The following is a 25,904-nucleotide window of genomic DNA, read 5'->3' as shown; positions in this document are numbered from 1 at the left end:
TCTCATTGAGGTGGCTTCTCTTGTTGCAGAGCACAGGCTCTAGGCACGCAGGCTTCAGTAGTTGTGGCACGTGGGCTCATTAGTTGTGGCTCGTGGGCTCTAGAGCGCAGGCTCAGTAGCTGTGGCGCACGGGCTTAGCTGCTCTGCAGCATGTGAGATCTTTTTATGATGTCTACATTATCTATATTTTATTTTGATGTTCATGATTTTATTGTCATTTGAGAAACCACAGCCAAATCTAAGGTCGATATTTGCCTCTGTGTTTTCTTCTGAGAATTTATAGTTTTAGCTTTTATATTTAGGTCGTTGATCCATTTAGAGTTTAGAGCATATGGTGCAAAGTAAGGGTGCCACATCATTCTTTAGTATTTGGATATCTGGTTGTCCCAGTACCAGTTTTTGAAGAGACTATTCTTACCCCCATTGAATGGTTTTGGCACTCTTGTTGAAAATCAGTTGACCGTAGATCTATGATTTTATTTCTGGACTCTCAATTCTCTTCCCTTTATCCATGTGCTTATGCTTTTGCTTATTACCAGCAGTACTAGTTGCCTAATTGGGAGGATTAGGGACACGGCTCCTCTTTGGCATTAGGGTTCTGTACTGCATCGTTTCCCTTTTCTCATCTTTTTTTTTTCTTTTTTTTAACTGCATCAAAAATTTTGTTGCCTAATTTTTGAAAACTTTTGCTATTAAGTAATAAACCACAAAAGAAACTTTATTAATATTATGTCCAGTAGATTAAATTGCATGATTTTGAACACTGGCTTTTTTCTATTGAGATATAGTTGATATATAACATTATATTAGTTTCAGGTGTACAATGTAATGACTAGATATATGTATAAATTGTGAAATGATCATTACAATTACTCTAGTTAACATGTATAACCACATAGTTACTTTTTTTTTTTCTGATGAGAACTTTTAACATTTTCTCTTCTAGCAACTTTCAAATATACAATACAGTATTATTAACTACAGTCACCATGGTGTATATTACATCCCCATGACTTACTTATTTTATAACTAGGAGTTTGTACCTTTAGACCACCCTCACCCATTTTGCCGACCTCATAACCCCCTGCCTCTGGCAACCACCAATGTGTTCTCCGCAACCGAGTTTGTTTTTTGTTTGTTTGTTTTTTAGATTCCACATACTAGTGAGATCATACAGTATTTATCTTTCTGTCTCTGTCTTATTTTACTTAGCATAATGTCCTCGAGGTCTAGCCATGTTGTTACAAATATCAGGATTTCCTTCTTCTTATGGATGAATAATATTCCATTAGATAGATAGATAGGGATATGTATCTCCCTGTGTGTGTATATCTATCTGTCTATCTTGGAGGAAATCAAGAGTAATATTCTAGTGAACACACAAATAAGAAAGTGAAACAGCTTTATTGCACTTATGGAGAAAGTTTTAGTGGTCTGGATAGAAGATCAAACCAGCCACAACATTTCCTTAAAGCCAAAGTGTAATCCACATCAGGGCCCTAACTCTCTTCAATTCTATGAAGGATGAGAGAGGTGAGGAAGCTACAGAAGAAAAGTTTGAAGCTAGCAGAGTTTGGTTCATGAGGTTTAAGGAAAGAAGCCATCTCCATAATATAAAAGTACAAGGTGAAGCAGCAAGGGCTGATGTAGACACTGCAGCAAGTTATCCAGAAGATATAGCTAAGACAATCCATGAAGGTGGCTACACTAAACAACAGATTTTCAATGTAGACAAAACAGCCTCATATCGGTGGCTTCAAAGCTTCAAAGGACAGGCTGACTCTCTTGTTAGGGGCTAATGCCACTGGTAACATTAAGTTGAAGCCAGTGTTCATTTACCATTCCAAAATTCCTAGGGCCCTTAAGAATTATACTAAATCTCTTCTGCCTGTGCTTTATAAATGGAAAGCCTGGATGACAGCATGTCTGTTTACAACATGGTTTACTAAATATTTTAAGCCCATTGTTGAGGCCTACTGCCTAGAAAAAAGATTCCTTTCAAAATATTATTGCTCATTGACAATGCACTTGGCCACCCAAGAGCTCTGATGGAGATGGACAATGATATTAATGTTGTTTGCATGCCTGCTAACACAACATCCATTCTGCAGCCCATGGATCAAGGCGTCATTTCAACTTTCAAGTCTTATTATTTAAGAAATATATTTTGTGAGGCTGTAGCTGCCATAGGTAGTGAATTCTTCTGATGGATCTGGGCAAAGTCAGTTGAAAACCTGGAAAGGATTCACCATTCTGGATGCCATTAAGAACATTCATGGGACTTTCCTGGTGGTCAAGTGGTAAAGAATCCACCTTCCAATGCAGAGGACGTGGGTTTGACCCCTGGTTGGGGAACTAGGTTCCCACATGCCATGGGGCAGCTAAGCCCACGTGCCACAACTACTGAGCTTGTGCGCTCCTCAACTAGAGAGCCCGCGTGCGGCAAACTACAGAGCCTATGTGCCCTGGAGCTTGCACACCACAACTAGAGAAGAGAAAACCCCCACGCAACAGCTAGAGGGAATCCTGTGTGCTGCAACGAAAGATCCCGCATGCCTCAACAAAGATCCCACATGCCGCAATTAAGACCCTACGTAGCCAAAAGAAAAAAGAAAGAACATTCATGATTCATTGGAAGAGGTGAAAAGATCAACATTAACAGGAGTTTGGAAGAAGTTGATTCCAACCTTCGTGGATAATTTTGAGGGGTTCAAGACTTCAGTGGAGGAAGTAACTGCAAGTGTGGTGGAAATAGCAAGAGACCTAGAATTAGAAGTGGAGCCTGAAGATGTGACTGAATTGCTACAGTCTCATGACAAAACTTTTAATGGATGAGGAGTTGCTTCTTATGGATGAAGAAAAAGAAAGTGGTTTCTTGAGATGGAATCTACTCCTAGTGAAGATGCTGTGAAGATTGTTGAAATGACAAAAAAGGATTTAGACTGTGACATAAACCTAGTTGAGAAAGCAGTGGCAGGGTTTGAGAGTATTGACACCAGTTTTGAAAGAAGTTCTGTGGGTGAAATGCTATCAAACAGCATTGCATGTTACAGAGAAATCGTTCATGAAAGGGAGAGTCACTTGATGCATCAAGCTTCATTGTCGTCTTATTTGAAGAATAAGGGTGGTGGTTGCCACAGCCATGCCAACTTTTAGTAAACATCCCTCATCAGTCAGCATCCATCAATGCCGAGGAGAGACCCTCCACCAGCAAAAAGATTTGCTGAATGCTCAGATGATGGATAGCAGTTTTTAGCAGTAAAGTGATTTTTTTTCTTGTGAACTTTTTCCTCTTTATTGTGAATATTAGATCAGTTTAATATTCAGGAGTCCTCAATCAGATATGGACTGATTGGGTCCAGATATATAACAAGTGTATTTATATCTTATAGAAACTTAGTTTTAAGCTGAAATATAGTAGACATACAATATTATGTTAGTTTCAGGTGTACTACATAGTGTTTTGACATTTTCATACATTATGAAATGTTTCCCATGGTAAGTCTAGTAACCATCCATTCCCACACAAAGTTGTTACAATTTTATTGACCATATTCCTTATGCTGTATATTACATCTCTGTGGCTTATTCATTTTATAACTGGACGTTTGTACCCTGCACCTATTTCTCCCCCACTCCTAAAGTATTTTTTAATTAAGATATGTACCTTGTTTTTTTAAATTAATTAATTTATTTTTATTTATTATTTTTAGCTGTGTTGGGCCTTCATTGTGGCACACGGGCTTTCTCTAGTTGCGGCGAGTGGGGGATACTCTTCGTTGCGGTGTGTGGGCTTCTCATTGCGGTGGCTTCTCTTGTTGCAGAGCATGGGCTCTAGAGTGCACGGGCTTCTCTAGATGTGGCACGTGGGCTCCATAGTTGTGGCTCGTGGGCTTTAGAGCACAGGCTCAGTAGTTGCGGCGCACGGGCTTATTTGCTCTATGGCATGTGGGATCTTCCCAGACCAGGGCTCGAACCCGGGTCCCCTGCATTGGCAGGTGGATTCTTAACCACTGTGCCACCGGGGAAGACCTGTACCTTGATTTTTTTAGACATGAAGCTATAGTGTAACATAACTTTAATATGCGGGAAACTAAAAAAATCTGTACGATTCGCTTTATTGCGATTTTTGCTTTTTTGTGGTGGTCTGGAACTGAATCTGCAATATCTCTGAAGTATGCTTATATTCAGATCCTCTGCCTGTTTTATCTGCTTGTTTGGATTTTTTGCTATTGGGTCATGTGAGTTCTTTATATATTTTGCATATTAACCCCATCAGATATTTGGTTTGCAAGTACTTTGTCCCATTCGCCAAGTTGCCTTTTCATTTTGTTGATGGTTTCCTTTACTGTGCAGAGACTTTTTAGTTTGATGTAGTCCCGTGTTTATTTTTGCTTTGTTGCCTTAGCTTTTGGTGTCAAGTCCAAATAATCATCACTAAAACCAGTGTCTTCACTCCTCATCTTGTATGACTTCTGCTGGCTAGAAGGAGCAGTCTTTCCGGCCTTTTTGTTTGTTTTTTTAATTTCAGTCTGCTCTAGCATCCAGATTGGGATGTACAAGAGGTAAAAATGAACCCCAAGGAACTCATTATCTGGTCCTCCCTTAATTCCTGAAGTCTCTACCTGTTTTGCTTCTTCTGTCCACATATCAGAATCTTCCAATATTTGTTTTATGTGTTATTTCCATGTTTCTAAATTGTAATTAATGGGAACATTCAGGTTCAATGTGCTTACTCTACCGTGACTAGAATGGGAACTCTACTCCCACAATTTATTGAATGAATGATTAAATGAACACATGCATCTTGCCTATAAGTTGCTCAGAAGTGTTTGTAGGTGTCAATATAACAATAGGTATAGTATTAAGAGAATTGAGCTAAATTCCTATGGGAGCTCATAGGCATAGGAATGAAATTATTTCTAGCTATTTTGGAATAGGACATATGGTGTGGTGGTGAGACACAATAATTCTGTGACACCAACTGGGTGTCCTGTAATTCAGTTCAATTCTGACACTACCCAGATTTAGCAGAGACCCACAGGTTAAGGGCAGAGTTCTCCATAAGACTGCTAGACTTCAGTAAAAGTTACAACCCAGAAACAGCCAAATGGAAACAATTCATAGACCAAGGTCTAGGGGTGGGGTGGGGTGCCGTGGGGGCTGGGGTAGGAGGATAGACATAGAGCTTCTGTGCCCTCTCTTCATGGAATCTGGGCACATCAGCCTCCTGGCACATCCACATGTTCACCAACCTGAAAGTGCCACTGAGTTTTGTTGTCCAGACGTTTTATTTGGGTTACCTTACATAGGCATCATGATTGGCCATGTGATTAAACTCCTCTAGCTCTCCTCTCTTCCCTGGAGAACTGGTGAGCCCACAGTTCCAACTTTTTAATCATGTGGTTGGTCTTTCTGGTGAACAGTTCCCATCCTAAGGCTACCTAGGGACCACCTTGATTCACCTCATTAGCATAAAAAAGGCACTCTTGTCACTCAGGAATTCCAAGAGTGTTTGAAGCTCTGTTAGGAACTAGTGACAAAGACCAGATATATTCTTTATTATACCACAGGTCATCAAATGAGATATCAAGGAGAAAGTGGCATTTGTGTGATATCTTGAAAGCTGGGTAGGATTTAAACATTTGAAGATGGAGAAAAGGGAATTCCAGCCTGAGAAATCACACAGGGGCACATACTCCAAAGGGCAGAGTTCAGTGTATAGAAATATATTAAGTACTTTTTTAGCTTTAGTTTCAGATCTATAAAAAGCAATAATAATATAAAGCCAGATGGAGCACTTAAATGAACGATAATAAACGATATTTATTAATCATAGAGCCTTTTATTTTTACAGAGCAGAAGAAAGAAGAGATCTGTTTATGTTTTTCCGAAGCCTACACTTCTTTGTGGAATGGTGTGAATATCGTAAGCGCACATTTAAACGTTTCAAGGTAGAGTCTAAAGTCTTTCAATTTAAACGTATATGGAAAGTGAAGCTGATGTTAATTTGGGGGTTTAAGATAACATTCTTAAAGTTTTCAAACAATAGAAAATGTTTTTATTGACTTCTAGATTTGCAGTTATTTGGAATAAATGAAGGAGGAATGCTTCTGTACAAGTCAGTTAACCATTTATATTGAAAGAATATAGTCTTATATATATATATATATATAATATATATTTACTTTACAGTACACACTTTGAAAAATTAATCTGTCAAGGACACGTGAAGTAAAATGCCAAATGCTAATGAAGGACATAGGCATAGCAGCCTTGTAACGTCACAGTGTAATCTTTACTTCCTGAGACACACTCTGTATTTTGAGCTTCTTATTTATTGTATATTTCAAGTTTAAATATTGGAGTCTGATTCTTGTAAAGTAATGCTTCTTAGGTCTGATACATATACATTCAGAGACTTTTTTTTAATTCCCTTTGTTTTCTGTCATAACTAGAACTATATTTGGCTGCATTGTAATTCCCCAGATCCTACTTAGTTAGATAGTATCATATTATTGACAGCAGTGATGCACACAGAAACCAGTTCTGAAAGAGTTAACATAAATAATATCTCAAGGTTCAGGTTCCCTCAAAATCCTGAGTCCTGACTATTATTTTTATGACTGGTACTAATTCTCATTTATTTTGGATTCTTTTTTTTTTTTATCATCATCATCATTATTTGCATTTTATTTGGTTGAGCTAGTAATATCTGTCAAGCATAAGATTTTCTTTAGAATGAAACATGTCAGTACCTGTACTGTACCTGTACTGTGGTCCCTTGAGGAGTGCTCAGGATTATGTTGTTTACTTTCAGGTGCTCTTGCACCAGGACAATTAAATAGCTCTTCTTCAGAATTGGTAAAATACAATAATGATTGAGGAGTCTGCTGGCAGTTATGGTAATGAATCACCTAATACGGCCATTTCCTTATACATTAGAATGGGTTGTGGGAAATGTGAGCACTAGTCCCAGTTTCAAACTGATTTTCCTCTAGGTGCTTTTAAGGCAAGTGTAGAAGTATAATTGGTGTGTTTTTCCTGTAGAGGATAAAGTGCTTCTTTGAGCTGGTCCTTTGCTGGTGACAAGGTTACTAGAATGGAAAGAAACATCACATTGTTGTGCAACCATCACCAGTAAAAATCTGTCCCATTAAACACTAATTTGCCGTTCCTTCATTCTCTCAATAGTGTCCTTTGATGCATAGAAATTTTTAATTTTGATGAAGTCCAATTTATTTTCTTTTCTTTTGTAGCCTGTGTTTTTGGTGTCATATCCAGGAAATCATTGCCAAATTCAACATCATAAAGAATTTTCTCTTTATTTTTTCCTGAGAGTTTTATAGTTTAGCTCTTAAGTTTAGGTGTTTAATCCAGTTTGAGTTAATTTTTATATATTCTGTAAGCCAGCAGTCCAACTTCATTCTTATACATATGGATATCCAGTTTTCCTAGCATCGCTTGCTGAAGAGACTGTCCTTTCCTCATTGAGTGGTCTTGACACCTTTGTCAAAAATCATTTGACTATATATGCAAAGGTTTGTTTCTGGATTCATTATTCTATTCCATTGGTCTGTACGTCTGTCCTTATGGCAGTATCACACTTTTGTTTACTGTAGCTTTATAGTTACATTTTGAAATGAGGAAGTGTGAATCCTCCAGTTTTGTTCTTCCTTTCAAATTTCTTTTTGGTGTTTGGAGTCCCTTGAGATTCTATATGAATTTTGGTGGGTTTTTCCAGTTCTTCAAAAAATGTCGTTGGGAGTTTGATAGGGATTGCTTTTGAAACCACTAGGTGGCGTTTCGGAGGGGTTCCAAGGAGCTACAGTCCTTTATGTCTCATTGTGGAAAGAATTCAGCAAGAGACAAAGTGATAGATAAGAAGTGATTTATTAGAATAGGATGCTTGTGAGGCTTAAAAGCAGGTGGGCTAGGGGGTGATGCGCCCTGAGAACTTAGTTGGCTACAGTTTTATAATCAAAGGAGAAGTGGGGAGGAGGAAAAGACCACCTTCTTCCTCATTCTTGAGTAGATATCACGCTTCCATCATTAACTCCTCCTCTAGGTTGGACAGGGGAGTTTTCTTGTCCCTACGTGGTCAAGCCAGGACTGTCATGGCACTGTGGAAATATTATTTCAGGTCTCCATACAATGAGGGTCTTTCACTTTGAAATGTCACCTTTCCATAAATTATTGTTTTTTATGTGTGCAGAGAGCATGTCCTAGGGGTCATTAACTTACTGAGCTCACTGGTCAGGATGTGGGTCTCATGCCACCATTGTTTATTGTTTGGGGGCATGTCTTATGTTTCTGTTGCATGGTTTTGTTGCTAAGCAGGCATGCTTGGCTTTGTGGTTAAGCAAACCTGCTTTCTTGAGCGATCATTAACTTACAGGGGTCTCCCATACTTTTCCTTTACTTACAATCCCATAGTGGGATTAACTGTTCAATCACCTGCTTTGTCCCTTTATTCTGTTCCTATCATTTTGAAGTTGTTTTGGGTAGTGCTGACATATTAACTATTCAGTCTTCCATTCTTGAACACAAGATGTCTTCCCATTTATGCATATCTTCTTTAGTTTCTTTCAGGAATGTTTGTAGGGGTAAAATATTTTTAATTTTAATCCTCTGTTTCAGTGTCAAGAATGAAGCAATATCTATTTAAGATAATGGGGATCAGCATATATTTTACTTCATTATTTTATTTGTGACTTAAAGGTGTATATAAGGTTGTCAGGTACCTAGGTTCATATCATCTTATCTAGAAGTCTCAAAGCTATTTTTTAAGATAATTCCATAATTCAGACTTTTAAACCAGTGCTCTTTCCTAATTGCTATTTTATATAAACCACTGGCTTTTAAATTCTCTAAAATTTGAGAGTTATTTTATGGTGCTTTTCCCCTTTGAGTTTAGTAATATAAAGAACATAGGAATACATTATTATTCTGACATCTGGAAATGGGAAGAAAGTACTGACCCCTTTCCCCAGTGTTGGTTCCACCACTCAGCAATCCTTTATTAAGTTTGTTTTTCCAGATAAAGTTACAGTTTATTTCTATTGATTTATTCAAGATTGTGGTAGTTTAAATATTCTATTTTTCCAAATAAAACAGAGCCCTTCTGTTTAAATGGATTTTATTTTGCACTATTTACTATATATTCAATTTAGATGTGCACACTATTATGCTAGCACTTTGAATGTATAAAGGGAATATTGGACGTGTTCAGTGTGCTCAGTGAGCTTTCTCAGTCACAGAGAAATGAGGCTCGCACACAAAATGAGAAAGCCGTATAATAGTTATTGTTGCCAGTTACCACAATAAAATCAGTGAATGCGTTAGTGTTGTAGCAGTAATTATTGTGGTGTTAAGACATCACAGGTGTTTTAGTGAAAAAATTTCATTTTGGGGTCAACCTTGACAAATGGGAAAATTGAAAAACAGGTCATTCTACGTATGGAAAAAACAGAAGCAAATGAAAAACCACCAATAGTGTTTGTTCTGGGAATAGTATACAGAGACCAACTTGATTCTAATGCATAATTTATGTTGGAAACAATGTCGGCAATTTTTATATACACAGTTCAGACTCTTGTTTCTAAAGCACTGATCATTTTATATGCAACCCCAAAGCAGTGTGGAGACTAAGACTTTTGAGTGGGGTTTGCTCAAGAGGAAAGTAATTTTAGGAACTTTATCATCACTATTAGATTGGAGATGAATTCTCATCTTTAAACATACCAGTTAATTATGGGTCTCTAGAAAATGTTGCTGAGATGCTTTCTTGTGAATGTGTGGTCTATTCTCAAGAACGTGGATGTGTATGGGTGGGTGGGAAGGTGGTGTGTAGTAGTAACACCACAGAATTCACTTGGTTTTCATGTCTTACATTTGGATAAATTTATTGATGAGATTCTCATTCCTATAGTATAAAAAGAAAATATTTTGCAGTATATATCATAATTGAAAGCCTTTACAGTGGAGAATTTTATGGCTATGTTCTGAGAAACAGGATGGACTTTCAGGTTTTTTTATAAGCATACTAATTTTGATGTGCTTGGCTTCCTAAAATGTTTTATGGTGGACTTAGAATGTTAATATTTAGATTAAAGAAAATTTTGTACTATTTTACTAAACCCTTTAATTGTGTGATCACAAAGCAGAATAACTGAACATTACTATATTAGCTCTTTATCAGAGAGTAAAATTATGCTTTATTTGGAAAGTTTTGCCTAGGTATGAGACTATATTCCTATTTCTGAGGCTAAGTAAAAATATAGTAGCTGCCTTAATAGAAAGAAAACAGAGTTCCTACTTCATAATGAATAATGTATGAATGATAAAAGAAAAGTGAGAGGTCCCTGGAAATATTTAGCTTTTCAAAGTGTTTGGAACATATGCCTTAAATGCTTTAGGGATCCAGTAGAAGCCAGGAAAGACAAACAGTTGAAAGTTTCTTGGACTTATCCTTTCACTTCGTAATACATCTTAAATTTGGGTATTTATATAAAAACATACCTTTTAAATGGTACTCCAGTATAAACTGCAGGGATTTTGTAATGCTGTTCAAATATTTTCACATTACTTTGTTTTGAACTTAGAGATTCACTGTTACTTTTTGCTCATTGTTATATGTAAGGTTTTTTGAACATCTTTGCTTAAAACATAAGTTCCTTCATAGTAGGATACAAAATTAATATTAAATACTTAAGCTCCTTTAGACATTGTTGAGACAGATTATAAGTATGTGTGTACTTTAGCTTATGTGCTGCATTGATAGTGGTTAAATGTATGACCCTACAGGCAATCTTTTTAAGCAGATAAAACTGTTGGGATGTTTTCCCAGGATGATGGGATTGCCCTCCAAGCGTATCTCTTCAATGCGGTCCCGAATATAACTGGTGTCATTAGCCTTGCAGAATGTATCATCTGTAATTGAAGTTATGTTGTTAAACTAGAAAATAAAAGGGAAAAATTGTTTAGAAACCCGAAATCATCCTTTTGTATTTTGTGTAATGAGATCTCACAGAATATTTTATCTAAAAAGTGATTTTTAAAATACTGTACATACTGTGTATATATCTTCACGGTAATAAAAACCCTTGCTGAGCAATCTGAGCCTTCCTTTTTAAAGTCTACAGTATTACTTTGGAAGAACAGACTACTGGCTATTTCTAAGAGCAAAACCCATATAACAAATTTCTGAGTATAAATAAGATTATAATAGCTGGATAAAGTATCCTATTCTAGAGTGTCAACTCAAAATGGGTACTGTTTCCTTAAATATACTTTAAAGAAATAAGAAGAAAAAATGGGAATTCTTGTGATGGTAAAAGACCACTTTTAGTTTATTTTTATTCCCTTTTCACTTTTCTATTACCCTAAGTTGATGTTGGACAATAAAGTCAGCTGGGAAGTCTCCAAAACCAAGTGTTTACTGCTATTTGGAGAAGGAAACATAAACCACAGGTCTTAGTGTCCCCTAACTTCAAATCCACATGTCAGATTAACTAGGAGATGCCAAGTGCACACCTGGAGACAAATCCTACTATAAGAGCAGACCTCCCACCTAGTGTTACTGGTCCTTTGGTTGTGCTCTGGATAGAACCAGGGCTTCTGGGCAGGAGAGAACATTTGGCTAAATATTAATACTTTTGATGGGCAAAATTTACGTGTAAATAAGTGAGCTTCCTAATGAATCGTAAGATTGACCCATAATAATTTGAATTAAAGTCAGATAATGTGAAAAGAGCAATCATACCTGAAGATGAATTACACGCAGACTTTCTGGTAAATTAAGAGGCACAGATTCCAGGGCATTGTGGTCCAAGTAGAGGAAGGAGAGGTTATTCAATTTCTGTAAGGAAGAGGTGCTTTTGCTTAAGTGTTATTGAGCTCATTGCATTTCTTCACATGATTCAAGCTATATACACACATATACGTATAAATACATAGATATAGATATAGACACATATCAATACTATTAATCATTGGTATGGTAGTTTTAGGTTTGGTGGGATTTTTTTGTTTGCTTTGTTGTTGTTCGGTGCTTTTGGTTTTACAAGTAGTATATTTGGTCCTTTACGAAGGGCAGTAGAGTCCTGATGCATCCCCACATTTCTGTCCACTCATCTCACTTCGGAATACCATCATATTCAGACTCAGCCCTCATGCCAATTTCTGGGGCCCTTTAAATTTCTCTTGGGAGCAGGTAATAAGGTTAATTCTTATGCAGGATTATATTTGCATCCTGGTACTGCCATAACCTCTCTTGAACCTTCACAACTTTCCATTTCAGCTCCACCAATTTGTAGTAAAATGAATGTTCCTAAGAGATGTGTATGCTTGTTAGTAAGATGTCTCCCAAAGCAGTTTATTAAATACGTAGACAAGTATGACTTTTTTACACCCCAAGGACTCTACATTGGATTACTCTTCATGATCAGTAATCCATTATTGTGTATAATTTTATAATATGATCTCAAGATGTAGTTTCCCTTGACAATAATCTTTTACCTTACCTTTGATATGCATCCTGTGACAGAATTTGGTAATATTTTTTTTTTTTTTAGAATTAATTTGCTGTTATTTTAATCCTTTCTTTCTTTGTTTTTTTCTTTTTTTTTTTGCGGTACGCGGGCCTCTCACTGCTGTGGCCTCTCCCGTTGCGGAGCACAGGCTCCGGATGCACAGGCTCAGCGGCCATGACTCATGGGCCCAGCTGCTCTGCGACACGTGGGATCCTCCCGGACCGGGGCATGAACCCGTGTCCCCTGCATCGGCAGGTGGACTCTCAACCACTGCGCCACCAGGGAAGCCCTAATCCTTTCTTAAGCATCCTACAATTCACCATATGGGCACCAAGCTCTTGTCTTCCCCAGTGGGCCTCTTTAACATGGATTAGAGTAACCTGATTTTACCAGTGGCTTTGGCAGCCTAGGGCATTAAGCAAAACTAGAAAATAGCTGAGTTTATCATTTTCATGCCAACTTGTCATGAATCCCTTCTGTAATCCACGTGTAAAATCCGAAATATTCAAACATTCCTTTTGTGAAATGTTGATTAGCTCCTGTGGGTCTTTTTTGTTTGTTTTGTTTTGTTTTATAAATTTATTTATTTATTTTTGGCTGCATTGGGTCTTTGTTGCTGTGCTTGGTCTTCCTCTAGTTGCAGCAAGCAGGGGCTACTCTTCGTTGCAGTGTGCGGGCTTCTCATTGTGGTGGCTTTTCTTCTAGAGCACGGGCTCTAGATGCACGGGCTTCAGCAGTTGTGGCTCACTGGCTCTAGAATGCAGGCTCAGTAGTTGTGGCGCATGGGCTTAGTTGCTCCACAGCATGTGGGATCTTCCCGGACCAGGGTTCAAACCCGTGTCCCCTGCGTTGGCAGATGAATTCTTAACCACTGCGCCACCCGGGAAGTCCCTACTCCTGTAGGTCTTTAACATGTCAGTTTTTCAAAGGTTTACCTGCTCAAATTGCATATCTTCAAATTACAAACATTTTTTTGTTTTTAAAATGAGTCCAGTTTTTAAAAGTCCCCTAAGAGTCCCTTAACTTCTGAGGAACTGCTAGGAGTTGTCCTAAGGAGCTACAAACCTTCCTTTTTGTTTTGTTTGTTTGTTTTTTGGCGGTACGCGGGCCTCTCACTGTTGTGGCCTCTCCCGTTGCGGAGCACAGTCTCCGGACGCGCAGGGTCAGCGGCCATGGCTCACGGGCCCAGCCGCTCCACGGCATGTGGGATCTTCCTGGACCGGGGCACGAACCCGTGTCCCCTGCATCAGCAGGCAGACTCTCAACCACTGCGCCACCAGGGAAGCCCCAAATCTTCCTTTTGAACGAGGTCTTCTGTTGCCAACAGTAGCGTGATTGTCTCATCCTTTTATCTGGGGTTTCTTCCAGGACTGGGAATGAGTACATAGAGCTATGGAAGTCCTGGGCTGAGGTTACTTCCCTGTAGGCTCTGCATTTTGAGACAACCTGGCTATCTAAATCAGAGGAAATCACCTTGCCCTTTTCATGTGCATTTATTTTCTTGTATTACTAAATTAAGAAATATATGTAATTTTTACTACATACAGAATTTTGTATTAGGTGCCATCATGGAATTCAAAAGAATGTCTACCTACAGAAGTCTATGGTCTAATACTTTTAAGTATTAAAAATAAAATTCAGTGTTTACTTTAGAACATGATTTTTTCTGGTGTTTGTAAATTACTAATATTGTAAGGAAAAAATAAACACAGGAACACTCCCATTTTGAGGTTTTGCAGACTGTTGGTGCCACGAGGGTGCAAACTTTGTCTGTATAAATAAATATTGCTGTGTGAACAAGGGAAAAAGATGTGACACCAGGTAGTCCCATGAAACAAGATAAAGGTATTTTAAGTGAGGTACAGGCATAAGCTAGACTGAATAAGCCTAGTAGTATCACTATTTATCATGTAAATAATATCTTCATTTATTACATTAAAATAGTTTTAGAACAAAATTCTAGACCATAGTTTCTTTTTCTTTTCTCATGTTATTATTGGCTGTATAACCGATATTTTTATATTGTGCTCAGTCATACTATAAAATACTTACTTTGAAAGTATTTGCTTTGATTCCTCTACTCTTGATTTTGTTGTATTTTGCATTAAATAAAGTAAGCTTGGGAGGGAGAACTGGAAGTTTCAGTAGTTGATTTTCAGCTAGTGTAAGTTCTTCTAACAGTGAAAGTTTTGAAAAAGTACCGTCTTCTATATCTTCAATCAAATTTCCCGTAAAATCAAGTCGCCTTAAGTTAGCTTGAAGGAAAAATATACAAAAATTAAGAAATTTTTAAAAAATATATGAAGTTAAATTCTTAATTGTATGGACTGAGGAAAAGCATTTGTTTATCAGGTCATTCAAACATCTTTTATTTTTAGTGCCTAGCAGAGTGTCTACAATTAGTAGCTCAGTAAGTTTTGTTGAACACTGAGCATCTATTCTGTGCTTGATACTGATGGTCTTTCTCACTGAAGTTCTAAAACCTCAGGTTTGGAAGGGAACTTAAAGTTAATAGAGTCCTTCCATCCTTTTTTGTTTGAATTCTCAGTATGCTCAAGTAGTTTGAAAGAAACTTTTTGTTGCAAATTATGGAAAGTAAGCATTACATCTGATTGAATAAAATCATGTAAATATTTTTGGATTTTTTGCCAGCCTGTTATATTGTGACTGAGGATATCTTAATCTCTCCATGCCTTATTGCTTGACAACAATAAAGGCAAAAATGTTCCCTAATTTGTTACCGTGGTGCATACTGAGAGATAGAGAAATTCAGTGTGTGTATTTATGTGTGCATCACTTTTGTCCACCTGGGATGATTAGAAAATATGGTCCCTTCTCACTATTCAAGGTGGTCATGTCTGTAAAGTCAGTGTAAATGCTGAATTAGTGAATATGGAACCATTGCTCCTAGGGAATATACAGGGTTAGAGCCTCTCATCACACATTTTCATCAACCAATCAGTGGAAAATTTTATGTGTGTTTCTTTTTAAAGGCATCTTACTTAGTATATATTGTTGATACATTAACATTGAACTCACAGCCAATCAACGCTGTAACTCACACTTAAATAAAGATTACCTAACGTGTTTTCTCTGTAAGGCACATCACAGCCTTCTTGCAGTTAGGAACACTAGACAGCATTTTAGTACTATACTTAGGGAGCATTTTAAACAGCAAAGAGCACAAAAATGTGAAAAATGTGGCACTAAGTAGACTGTAAAGAGGATACTTGTTTACAGTATAAAAGCTGAAACAAAAGGCCAAGCATCTCATTCAGCCTATCCTGGATGGCTCAAATTTTTTGCCACTGTGCACATGTCTACGAATGACCATGAAAGTGCCAGAAGTATTGATGTTTTGGGTTACAAATAAATTTTATCAAGTAGGTGAGTTTGAAAACATGGAATCCACAAAAGAGGAACAACTGTATTCAGTCAGTTGGGAGCTACTGGTGACAGCATGAATTTAGTTATGGCTAATCTTGTAAATGTGTAGCGCAGCCAGTGTGCATTTCTTGATGTGACTTTCTTCAGAAGCCCTTGACAGCATTGGAATCTAGAAAATTTATGAGGGATTAGTGATCCAGACTTGGACTTCATACTGCAGAAGTAGGGGATTTTGGTGTGCTCATGGCAACACTCTCCTGGCAGTTGTTGTAAGCTTTGATTGGACACCAGAAGTCCAGGATTTTTAATGACCTGGGAAGGAGTTAAATGGCACTGCTCTCAGCATTAATTCTGTATTAGAGTCATCTGAAGAGTTTGGTTGTGGTTAATGACAACACCTGGGCCTCTAAATTTAGAGACCTATATTAGAATCTCTGGGGACTAGAACCTAGTATCAAAAATACTTTAATATGCAGCCAGATTTAAGAACCATGAGTTAAAGTAAGAAAAAGCAGTTTCTATGTTTTTATAGTGAAAGTAGAAAATAAAACATTGTCATTGGAGAAATATCCTGATTATATTTGTATTGCTGACTGGCTGAGGCAAATGGATCTTGAAATATTGGGGTTGAGAAGATATAGTTGCCCATATGTTAGATGGGCAGTCAACATAGACTCCGTAGTCACCAGTAAAGAAAGATGACAGGGAACATCTGAATGGAAAGGAGATTCACCAGTAAACCAGTGGATTTTTGTGAAGTGTGGTGGATACTTAAAATACCTCAACAGTCACTACCGTACACGTGATAGGCCACAGGTACCTAGAAACTTGTGTTTATATGAGTTAAATACTAACATGAGTTAACACTAATATCTTATTTAAAATTAACTTACGTATGTCTGCAAAATCTTTGGCAGTCAACTTTTTAATTTTGTTGAATCGTGCATAAAGATAGGCTGATTCCTTTGGCAAGGGTGGTACAGCATCAATGTCAACTTCTTCACAGTATACAGAGCCACTTAAACAAACACATAGCAGGCATGTGGGCATTTCTAAATTGGGAAACAAAAATCATAAAAATCAGTAGTTTAAAAATATTTGACCTCTAGTGTTAAAATTCTTGCTATCATGAATGTTATTACCAATTTGAAAAGATCCTTTACAGAATTATGGATGATAACAGGAAAGACGTTATGGCCATGATAGCTAGTAATCTATATTGTATCTGATAACTCACCAGAATTTTATTTTAAATTCTGTAATCCACAATCTCTTTTATTCTCCTATCTGTTTTAGCAGTGATCATTTAATTGCTGAATTGATTGACAGTTACATTTCTTCATTGGAGTATCAAAAATCATAAAGCAGGACTTAAGGTAAATATAAGCTTGATTTATCACTTGGAGTGGTGCAAACACATTTCTAATGAGTTTAGAAACCACTTAGTTAAATAAGCAAACTATTAACTTAAAAATTGGAGTCATTGTGGGTACTGTTAGAATCCCTATTGTACCCTACGTCATTCATTGCATTTACTTGTCATGCATCTTTCATCTCCTTCAACCTGCAACAGTTCCTTAGTCTTTGTTTTTCATACCTTTTACTGTTTTGGAATTTTTTGAATTTTTTAAAACTTTTATTTTCAGGGCACTTATTTTGCAGAATATCTTTCAATTAGGGTTTATATGAAGTTCCTCATTTTTTGGCAGGAATACCATGGAAATAATGTTACATCCTTAGTGTTATGTATCTGTCTCATTCCTTATGATGCTGTCTTTGGTCACTTGGTTCAGTTAGTACCTGCCATGGTTCTCACTCTGTAAAATTACTGTTTTTCACTTTGTAATTTGTACCTTCTAGAGGAGTACTTTGAGATTCTAAACATCAGGTTTGTCATCAAACTTTCACCCTCTAGTTTTATCATCTGTTGAAGATTCTTACTTGAATCATTTATCACTAGGATAATTGCCAATTATTTTCTAACTCCATCATTTCTTCTTTATTTGTTAGTTGGCATTCTGATATAAGGTGGAACATTCCCTTCTTATTTGTTTATTTCTGTCAGTATGAACTTACGAATTCCTCATCCCATGGGTAACGTATCCCGTAATACGTTACTGTCTTATTTATTTTGATAATCACATTGTCACAGATTAGTCAGTGAGAACTCTTAAGCTCTGTTTATCCTCCCACAGCCTTTTTATGGTTCCATGATATACAGTAAGTTGCACATATTTAATTTGTATAATTTATAAGTTTGGACATGTGTATATGCCCATGAAACCATCACCACAATCAAGATAATTAACACATCCATCACTCTAAAAGTTTCCTCATGCCCTTTGGTAATTTCTCCCTCCCAGCAACCACTAATCTCCTTTCTGTCATTATATGTTAGTTTGCATTTTTGAAACTTTTATATCAAAAGAATCATGCAGTATACACTCTTTTGTCTGGCTTCTTTCACTCTGCATAATTATTTCTCAAAATAATTTTGTATGTATCAGTAATTCATTCCTATTTATTACTGAGTTCATTCCAATTTATTCCATTGTCTCAATAAACACCATTTATACTGTCATCTCTTACGGACATTTGGGTTGTTTCCAGTTTTTGGCTATTTCAAAGAAAGCTGCCATGAACGTTTATGTATGGACTTAATGTTTTCATTTTTCTTGGATAAATACCTAAGAGTAGAATGGCTGGGTCTTATTATACGTATGTATTTTACCTTTTGAAGAATGTCCTAAAGTGTTTTCCAAAGTGGTTGTGCCATTTTACATTCTCATTAGCAGTGTGTGAAAGTTCCAGTTGCTCTACATTCTTGTCAACATTTGGTATGTATGGTTGAACTTTTTTATGTTAGCCTTTCAAGTAAGGTTTGTTGTGGTATCGCGTGTTTTAATTTACATTTTCCTAATGACTAATGTGCTAAGCATCTTTTTATATACTTATTTGCCATCCACATATTTTTTTGTGGTGAAGTGTCTATTCGTATCTTTTGCCTGTTTTTTGAAATAGTTTTTTGTATTATTATTTTTGAATTATAAAAGTATATTCTGTAGATATAAATCATTTGTCAGATTTATGTTTTGCAAATATTTTCCTCCAGTCTGTGGCTTGTCTTTTTATTTCCTTATCAATGTCTTTTGAAGAGCAAACATTTGGGGCCTTCCCCAGCAGTCCAGTGGTTAAGACTCCATGCTTCCACTGCAGGGGGTGCATGTTCCATCCCTGGTTGGGGAACTAAGATTCCACATGCCGCATGGTGGGGCCAGAAAAAAAAAAAAAGAAGAGCAAACATTTTTTATATTAATGAATAACAATTGATCCCTTTATATTGTCTGGATTTCAATGAGCAGGTCTTGTACATCTTTTACACATTTATACCTATGTATTTTTTATATTTTGATTAATTTTAAAAATTAAATGTCCCCACTGTTTTTTGAGAACTTACTTATTTTCTGGCATGCTAAGATGTCCCAGACCAATCTTGCCCTTTCCTTGCCCCAGGCCTGAAATCAGCTATTATTTCAAGGAGTACTGGTCCCTTTTAGTGGAGGATGGTATTTAGAAACCAACATTTGGGTGTGGATGTGCTCATTGCTACTGGGATCTCATTGCTTCTGGGCTTTTTCAGCAAAGGGACCTGGGAAATATATGTATTTTTATTTGGCGCTCTCTTCATATATAATACACATACATACACACAAGTATAGGTATATGGACATGGACATAATACACAAGTACACACATGCAGACATACATATATACATGTATATAATATGTGTCATATGCTCATACGAAAACATAAGCACATGATATGCATATTTTAACATACACACTCATACAGGGAGGCAAACATGTATATATCTATTTCTGTATCTCTGTATACAAACCAGGAGTTGATCCTGATATCTTTCATTCCACTCCATCTCAACAGTGTTCATTTTAGCCTTCCCCCTTACCATATTTGTAACACCCTTCTCTGACAATGAGAAACCTGGCTCTTGTGATCCACTGTGCATTTACTTTACTCAGTCCCAGAACACACATTAAGTAGTTTCATTATTGATAACCTATAATACTATGGAAAACAAACCTACCCACTAGAATTTTAGTATTTGCCTATTTTATTTTGTCTTTAGCCTGAAAGTATACAGTCAAAATACTGTGTTTAAGGATTACTTCGATTAGATTTTTCCCCCTGTAGTGTGTTATGTTATTGATTTGAAATGCAATTAAGTTTCTATTTTTCTGTTTGTTTGCCAATTTGGGTTCTTTTTATCTTATCCTAGTTGGTTTTATTTATAAATGTATTTGTTTGTTTGCTTATTTGAATATAACATTATTCTAAAATCAAATCTGCACAACAAGTGTATACTCCAAGAAGTTCTAGCACCTTCCCCTAGTACCCCTAGTTACCATCTCCCCCTCCTTTTTACCCCTAGTCCCATCTGTAACCCATAGGTAACTAGTCTCAGTTTTTTAGTTACCCTTCTTGAATTTCTTTTCACAAAGTGGGCTGATGTATGTATATTCTCTTACATCCCCTTCATTTTTTTTTTTTTTTTTTTTTTTTTGCGGTACGCGGGCCTCTCACTGTTGTGGCCTCTCCCGTTGCGGAGCACAGGCTCCGGACGCGCAGGCCCAGTGGCCATGGATCACAGGCCCAGCCGCTCTGCGGCATGTGGGATCTTCCCGGACCAGGGCACGAACCCGTGTCCCCTGCATCGGCAGGCGGACTCTCAACCACTGCGCCACCAGGGAAGCCCCCCTTCATTCTTAGGTGAAAGACAGCATACTGTAGATACTCTATTGCATTTTTTTTTCACATAATCTCTTCTGAAAATCACTCCATATTAGTTATAGAGATCATCCTCATTCACTTTTACAACTGCATAGTATTCCCCTGGGTGGATGTACCATACTTTATTCAACCACTCTTGAATGTATGGATAATTAGATTGTTTCCAATATTTTGCAGATGCAAGCAATGCTTCAGAGATTTTGCATATGTGTTTTCTTACTTTTGGAGGTATATCTTTAGGGTGAATTCCTAGAAGTCAATTGCTGTGTCAGAAAGTAAATGCTTATTAGGTTTCGTTAGATATTACCAAATTCCTGTCCATTCTACCAGTTTGTATTACCACCAGCAACGTATGTCAGTGTCTGATACCCTACAGTTTTGCCAATGGAATATATTAATATATTTGTCAGATAGGTTAAAAAATTTTATCTCGGCATAATTTAAACTTACGTGTGAGATTGAACACCTTTTATGTGTTTAAGCGTCATTTTTATATCATTTTGTGAATTGTCTGTTCATATCTTTTGTCCATTTTTCCAGTGGAGTTTTGATCAGTTTCTTTTTCCTGGATTTTTACTTGTTCTTTAGAAATTAGAGATATTAACTCTTTATCAGTGATATATATTACGAATATTTTTCTCAGTTTTCAGTTGCCTTTGGCTTTGTTTATGATGGTTTTTGCCATGCAGATGTTTCATTTATGGAGTCAAATTTATTGATCTTTTCTATTATCGTCTCTGGAGTTTGAGATACCCCACACCCAGGTTATCTTCTACTATTTGTATGGTTTCACTTTTTGCATTTAGACCCTAATTTATTTGGAGTTTTTCTGTGTAAGATAGGGATCTAATTGTATCCCTTGTCAGTTGACTACTTAGTTGTCCCAGCCCCAGTTTTTTAAAATATCATCTTTGCTTCAGTGATTAAAGATGTTACCTTTATTATTTACTAAATTTCTACATGTATTTCTTTTTGTCTGTGGACTTTCGTTCATACACCAGTATTACACTTATTTTAAGTATGCAGGCTTTAAAGCATGTTCTGATAGGTGATTTCATGCAGGTTTGATTTTCCTTCTGAACTTGAAGATCAGCCTTACCAGCTCTTTAAAGAAGTTCATTGTTGTAAATTTAGGGAGCACTGACATCTTTGTGATATTAAATCATCCTACTGAAGAGCAAAGAATGTCTTTCCATTTCTTCAAGTCTACTTTCACTATGATACTTCTCAAATTTCTTAAGATATATTTTCTGGTTTTGTCCTTTTTTTTTTTTTTGTGGTATGCGGGCCTCTCACTGTTGTGGCCTCTCCCGTTGCGGAGCACAGGCTCCAGACACGCAGGCTCAGCGGCCATGGCTCACGGGCCCAGCCGCTCCGCGGCATGTGAGATCTTCCTGGACCAGGGCACAAACCCGTGTCCCCTGCATTGGCAGGTGGACTCTCAACCACTGCGCCACCAGGGAAGCCCTGGTTTTGTCCATTTTAATTTTATTGTAGCAATATAGAAATTAGTGTGTGATTTTTTTTTCATATTGTCATGTGAAGTAATGTTCTGTGATAGAGCAAGAATAAACCAAATAGAAACTAATAAGTAGGACTTTGTAATTTTATAAGTTTTCTATTGTTTTAATTGAAATGTACATTATAATTATTTATGTATATAACTATGTCTCTCTTCTGTGAGTTTCTTAAAGGCAAGAATTATATTTTATTTACTTTATCCTCAGGCTACATAGTATTTGAAAATAATTGGTGTTTAACAAGTATTTCTTGAACTGATTTTATATAGACAGAAGCACACACTTTGTAGAGGCTAAACGTAGACTAAACTTTGTTCTTGAATGTTCCTATTCCACATTTCTCACTCATAATGTGGAATGGCAAATGATGAAAACTCACAATATACCTGTTTGACTTTATCATTAGAGATAAAATTCCACTGTTTGGATCCACTATATCCTGATGCAATTTTTGATTACTATAAGGAATAAAGTTCCATTATAAGCTATTTTTTAAAGCTCCTTTAAAAAATTTGATGCTAGAGTATTCATACTTACCATCATTTTCTTTCTTGGGGGATAATGGTTTTGTACTCTCATCTTTTTGTAATTGAAAACCTTTCTCATCGGGTATTATTATCGTAGTTTCTTTTTCCTATTGAAAAAATAAACATTTATTATCAGGTGTGACAAGGACCAATTTGGACGGTAAAACTGAGGGATTACAGACAACATTCTCCCGTAAGTGTTCTGGTTGAACAGCCTCTCCCCTTTCCATTTGTCTATTAAATGTCGTTGAATTCTACTCCACTTCACAAATATCTTGGTCTCTGCATTTATATTAAGATAGAGAGAATCCTAAAGCAATGTAAAGAGAAGAAGCAGAGAACTTTTTATTTACTACTTTTTAGGGACCAGTAGATTTTTGAAAGTATTCTTTAAACTGATTGATAGATTCAAATCAGCCATGTGAGCCAACAACTTGTTGTTATAGTGGGCCTTTTTTTTCCCTAAGCTATAACTATATATATATACCTATATTATATATATGTGATAATAATAATAATAGCATATTAACCAACTCCATTGGAAGAAATTGTACAGTTAACATTTGCTCATCTGTACTAAAAAAAGAAAGAAGCAATTATAACTGTTCACTCTTAAAATCTTTGTCATCTTATTTATAGTGGAGAACTTTTGAAGCAATCAACATTGTTATATATTTGGCTGCTTTGCTCATTTTCCATTTGTGTGTGTGTGTGTGTGTGTGTGTGTGTGTGTGTGTGTGAGAGAGAGAGAGAGGGAGAGAGAGACACACATACAGACACACGGTAGGCAGGCAACAGATACTTAAGTGCTGTATTAACTTTTTCCTTTCCCAGTGTTCATTTCTGTGTGCCAGTAAAACCACAAGTAATTACTTAGCCCCCGTACAAGTAGAATATGAAGATGTGGTGTGAAAGTCATCTCTGTAGACAATGACAGTTACCGTTACTTGGTAAAGTGATGGAGTCTGAATTGTTAAAACCGATTAAAAATTAAGCTATATTAAGTAGTTTTCATTTTTTGACATATGTGAATTATTGTGAAATGCTGTAGATACAAAATAAGCAGTACTCTTTATTTCCTTGAACCACTTCTTCCTAAAACAATAAACCTTAAGCTGGTGATTCATTTTTATTTCTCCTAATACACACTTCTCCTATTTTATTTTAATATGCATATAGAGGACATTATGTAATATTACTTAACATATAAATCTCAAATGGTCAGAGATCCTCTCAAAGTTTAATTTTCCTTAAATTTTATGTTTTAAATTTTAGTTTTCCTTAAATCTTATGTTTTGGTTGCTATAGATACTGTTTGGTTATTATGGATTCTATGTATTAATTTGGGAAGCATGCATACTTTAAAAATATCATCTGAGGACAGTTATTTTGAATTATTTTGAAGCATTTAATGTGCTTTTCCTTTCCTCTTACCTTATCAGACACATTCAGAAAAAACAAAAACATACATTTAAATGGGCGACCATTTTAGAAATTAAATTTAGAGTAGAAATAAAATACCTTAATACTTTTTCCATCCAGGGATTTATCCTCATAATCTCGGCTAAATAAGCTTTCTTCAAAATTATCTGTTCCATAATCATAGATAATGCGTGAATCCTCCTGAGATGGTGGTGCTGGCTTTATCAGAGGCACAAACAGGAACAGGAGAAGTGTAGATTTCAGAGTCTTCATTTTAGCAAAAATGAAAGTGACTGGAAGTTAATAAACTAGTGGCCTGCTGACTGTGGGACAATACTCTCTTTTACCCTGGAAATAAAAACGCAGACCATTGAAGCAATATTTAAAAGCTTAGAGGACTTTTTGGCAGGGTATACGCAGTAGGGACCAGAGAACAAGTATTTAACCCTTAGTGATCTTTAATTAGATGCTAAAAGTTTTTATGTATCAGCCACATTCTGAAAAATAGTTTCAGAAAATGGTTTTAGTTCCTTTTCTATCAAAAATCCAAGCAATGTTGATAATTTCAGTTTTTTAATAATTAGGTGCCTTGAACAAAGGTACTTGTTTGTAATTGAAGTCTTCTTAGGATACCTGTAATATAAACAGTTAAAATGAAGTCCCATGATCTGTCTCATGTGAGTTAAAAAATATCATATTTCAACTTTCCTCCTTTATACGAACTCTTGATTTGTATTGGTATGAGCAGAAACAAGTTCCAGGAACAGTTTTATAATTAAATTTTAAATTTAACATTATGAAAAGTAGTCATTAACACTTTTTTAGGTGGTACAGAATATGGGAAAAGCCATAATTTAAATTTTCTTAGTTTTATAATTTTTATAGATATCATTTCTTTTAGTTAATAGCATTTCTTCTAAAATTTAAACCATGAAAAATGCAAAAATAGTATTGCAGACTAGAAAAAATATAGAACTTTAATCAAAGATTTAGAGGGAATGAAATGGGAAAGATTTTTAGGCTCACCGCTGGATTTTATCTGGTGGTGCACATTTTACACTTTTTCATAAGTAACTTCAGACAGAATTACTCATAGTTCCTGGTGCTGCATTGTAGATACCAGTTTGTCAAAAATCAATGGTTGAAAATTAAGAATAACATGGTTTTGTGACTTTTGCAGCACCTTGTTCTTGCCTGCATGGACATTAAAGTTATGCAATGATATACTTAAGTGCTTGTTAAAAAATAATTGTTCAAAGTAACTGAAACGTAAAAAAATTAAAGATGGCCTTTACATTTACTAAGATTGTTAGGTGTCACATTTTAACAAACGATATTTAAAATAATATGTGAAAAAAGAGCCTACCGTTGTAGCTGTTTTGAAGTTTTTTGTGGTTTTCCTCAGTAGATGGTCATGGCTTGCATTAGCCCCAAGTGGGAGGGTGAATGAGAAAAGCTGTGGATTGATTTCAAACTGCTGAATAGAATTTCAGGGCCCAACAGCTTTCAAAGCAGTTTCCATGTGGTAGAGATCTTTGCCAACATTCTTTCTCTAGGGTGAAATGTAGTGTGTTGTACTAGAGAACTGTGCTTAAAATATTTGTAACTGCTGTACTCAGATTGTTTCTACTGTTCACCATAATTTTGTTATTTTTACCTTGTGTAATAAATACTCATGTTTTTGTGAATATTAGTTTATGAAGAT

At 36.2% G+C, this 25,904-nt stretch overlaps 2 protein-coding genes across 3 annotated transcripts in view; one reads left to right on the top strand and one right to left on the bottom strand.

The window, feature by feature from the left end:
* Window positions 1-25,904, top strand: part of CENPP (centromere protein P) — a 223,143-nt gene that overhangs the window by 53,466 nt on the left and 143,773 nt on the right. Inside the window, exon 5 of the mRNA XM_067744946.1 lies at window positions 5,858-5,954. Within this exon, the coding sequence (XP_067601047.1) occupies window positions 5,858-5,954 (97 nt within the window). The remainder of the gene's footprint in view (window positions 1-5,857; window positions 5,955-25,904) is intronic.
* Window positions 7,875-25,724, bottom strand: OGN (osteoglycin). 2 transcript variants are annotated; one of them, XM_067744945.1, is made up of 8 exons: window positions 25,566-25,724; window positions 25,226-25,393; window positions 24,299-24,547; window positions 22,788-22,884; window positions 16,814-16,972; window positions 14,586-14,788; window positions 11,765-11,860; window positions 7,875-10,957 (listed from the first exon to the last, which is right to left on the bottom strand). In XM_067744945.1, the coding sequence occupies exons 3-8, from the start codon at window positions 24,470-24,472 to the stop codon at window positions 10,787-10,789; spliced, it is 900 nt and encodes a 299-aa protein (XP_067601046.1). In that variant the 5' UTR covers window positions 24,473-24,547; window positions 25,226-25,393; window positions 25,566-25,724; the 3' UTR covers window positions 7,875-10,786. The 2 variants fall into 2 exon arrangements, with proteins under 2 accessions (XP_067601046.1, XP_067601045.1); XM_067744944.1 differs by lacking the exon at window positions 25,226-25,393 and having other exon boundaries at window positions 25,566-25,723.

This window comes from Pseudorca crassidens, chromosome 7 (genome assembly GCF_039906515.1).
Source record: "Pseudorca crassidens isolate mPseCra1 chromosome 7, mPseCra1.hap1, whole genome shotgun sequence".
Taxonomy (NCBI): Eukaryota; Metazoa; Chordata; class Mammalia; order Artiodactyla; family Delphinidae; genus Pseudorca; species Pseudorca crassidens.
Note: the sequence above shows the minus strand (reverse complement) of the source record. Positions and strands in the feature narration are given on the sequence as shown.